Source organism: Myotis davidii, unplaced genomic scaffold, assembly GCF_000327345.1.
Source record: "Myotis davidii unplaced genomic scaffold, ASM32734v1 scaffold104, whole genome shotgun sequence".
Taxonomy (NCBI): Eukaryota; Metazoa; Chordata; class Mammalia; order Chiroptera; family Vespertilionidae; genus Myotis; species Myotis davidii.
The window spans coordinates 1,925,619-1,927,969 of NW_006296625.1; the positions used below are offsets into that span (position 1 = coordinate 1,925,619).

A 2,351-nucleotide genomic window follows, 5' to 3' on the forward strand; every position below is an offset into this window, starting at 1 on the left:
TATATTGTAATATATATAAACATATACATAAAATTTGTTATTAGGGATATTAGCCATTTGTTTCTCTTACAGGCTGCAAATATTTTCTTCTAATTCATCACCTGTCTTTTAACTTTGCTAATAGTGTGTTTGCCATGAAAAATTTAAAATAAAGTGTTTTGTAGTCATTGACCAATTTTGAAAAATAACTGGGCTGTTGAAATGATAGCTGTTGCTTATTGAGAGCTTGCCCTGGAAAAAGTGCTGTGCTAAGGACTTTTCATACAGAGTCATTGAAAGAGGTCTCTGAATTAATAGGAAACAGCAGTTGCACACAAAGAGATCTTGGCGAAGGCCTATCTTCAATACCCACCAGCTGTGTGACCTTGCACATGGTGTATCCAAGTTTTATCATCTTTGAACAGGGATACTAATGGCATCTACATCATAGGGTTGTCCTGAGGATTAGCTGGGTCCTGAAAGGGCTTTGAGCAGTTCCTGACACATAATCAGTGTTGGATAAAGGTTGGCTATTTAATTACTGTGCCACAGTATTTTAGTTTTAAACATATAAATTATAACCCAATATCCCCTTCTTCAAATTAAGCAAAATTCTGCCATCATTTAAATGGTATCTCTATTTCTTTTACCATGGGTCTTAAAGATCACCATGAGACAGTGTTTTGTTTTCCGAATGCTTTGTCTTACTGTAGTTTAAATCAGCGACTCAGATCTAGGGTTTCTTGTGGAAAGACTCATGGAGAAAAATTTGGGACATGGCAAGAGCAGGTTAACTGTACTTTAAAAACATTAATGCTTATGTTTTGTTAATCAGATATGAATAACTATAATTATTGATGTTTCTAAAATGTGGTGTTTATAAAGTAAAAATTTTTATTACTAGACTTCACTAAGGGTTAAGATCAACTTATTACAAATGTTCATGGTTGCTGGGCTCTACATGGACGCTGCAAGGTCATAGTGTGTGCCCTCCCCGGCCTGTGGTGGAATCCTGCCATTTCCAGGAAGAATTCTTGGTTATTAGAGAATTATTGATAATGCCTGGAGTTGGAAATGTTTTTGGCTGTTGCTCATGCTTGATATTTAATGATAAATTATTGCTATTCTAATTTCATGTTTAGCAAGTTAGTCTGTTGTGGTTGTTTGGTGGGTCTTTTGTTTTGGGCCTATGATTTTGCTCGGCAGCTATGAAACATGTGCCTCTTTTTTGCAACCATTTATTTGCAAATATGAAACATCTGTTTTAATTAAAACAGACACATGAACCTTAACCCCCTCCTCAATTTATTTCTATAGTGAGACTTCATTACCACCATCAAGTTGTTTTTTCTTAAGTGAGAACTTAGAATTGAGCAGACTAATTGGTCTTTGATTTTCCTCAGTTGGCCATGGCAAAAAAATTTTAGAGGCATTGTCTTCGATTATTTAATAATTCTCCCTTTCTCCAAATCCCTCTGTTGCTGGCCTAAAACTAGAAAGCATTTTTATTTTCTGTTTTAGCTTTAAACTTTAATTTGAAATTCTAGATTTTTTTCTAGATTTTTTCCAAAAATCCAGCAATTTTTGGTGACTAAGTATTGAAAGCATTGGACTGGAAACTGCAGAGTTAAAGAAAACTCTGCCTTCAGTTAGCTTGCTTTTGAATGGCTAGAATTATTGTCTATGTTATAGTATTCTTCTGAATTTACTTTAATTTGGGGATATCACAGTTGTTATTTTTTTGCATTCTGCTGAAAAAAAAAATGCTGGTATTTTACATTTTCCACAGGACTTAACATGGAAAATATTTTATATTTGTTGCTGATTTGAATTCGTCTTCTTTCCTATTCTCTACCCGTGTTTCCTTGGTATGAAAACATGATTAGAAACTGCCAGTTATTGCAAGTTGATTACATTGATGATCTATTTTGGTGTCTTCAGGTTACCAGAGAGAACTTCTCTATCAGAGGGACGATGGCTCTTTCAGTGCCTTTGGGAATGATGACCCTTCTGGGAGCACTTGGTAAGTGTTCTTGCTAGCAGAGCAAATCCTTGTCATGGAATGGGCCCTCACTAGGTCACGATGGCCATGAAATTGGTAGATGTGTTGTATATATAGGCTCTGAGGCTGTTTTCCCTGCTGGGGTCCAGCCCCAGCTGGTCCAGGGGTCCCCAAAGGTGTGGACGGAGTCGGCGAAGAAGGAATGACATGGAGACAGCGTTCAGTTGATCAGCAGCCTTGCCAGGATCTCTAGCCACAATCTCCAGCCAAGTACTGTGTCCATGTTCTCTTGCTAGGTTCTCCAGCCAGGTTCTCCAGGTTCTCCAGCCAGGTTCTGTAGCCATGCTCTCACACTAGGTTCTCCAGCCCG

General features: G+C 37.6%; 1 protein-coding gene across 1 annotated transcript in view; it reads left to right on the forward strand.

Moving 5' to 3' along the window:
- The window catches only part of CD109 (CD109 molecule), a 112,283-nt gene that overhangs the window by 92,800 nt on the left and 17,132 nt on the right, over positions 1 to 2,351 (forward strand). The window contains 1 exon segment of the mRNA XM_015569385.1: positions 1,921 to 2,002. Within this exon segment, the coding sequence (XP_015424871.1) occupies positions 1,921 to 2,002 (82 nt within the window).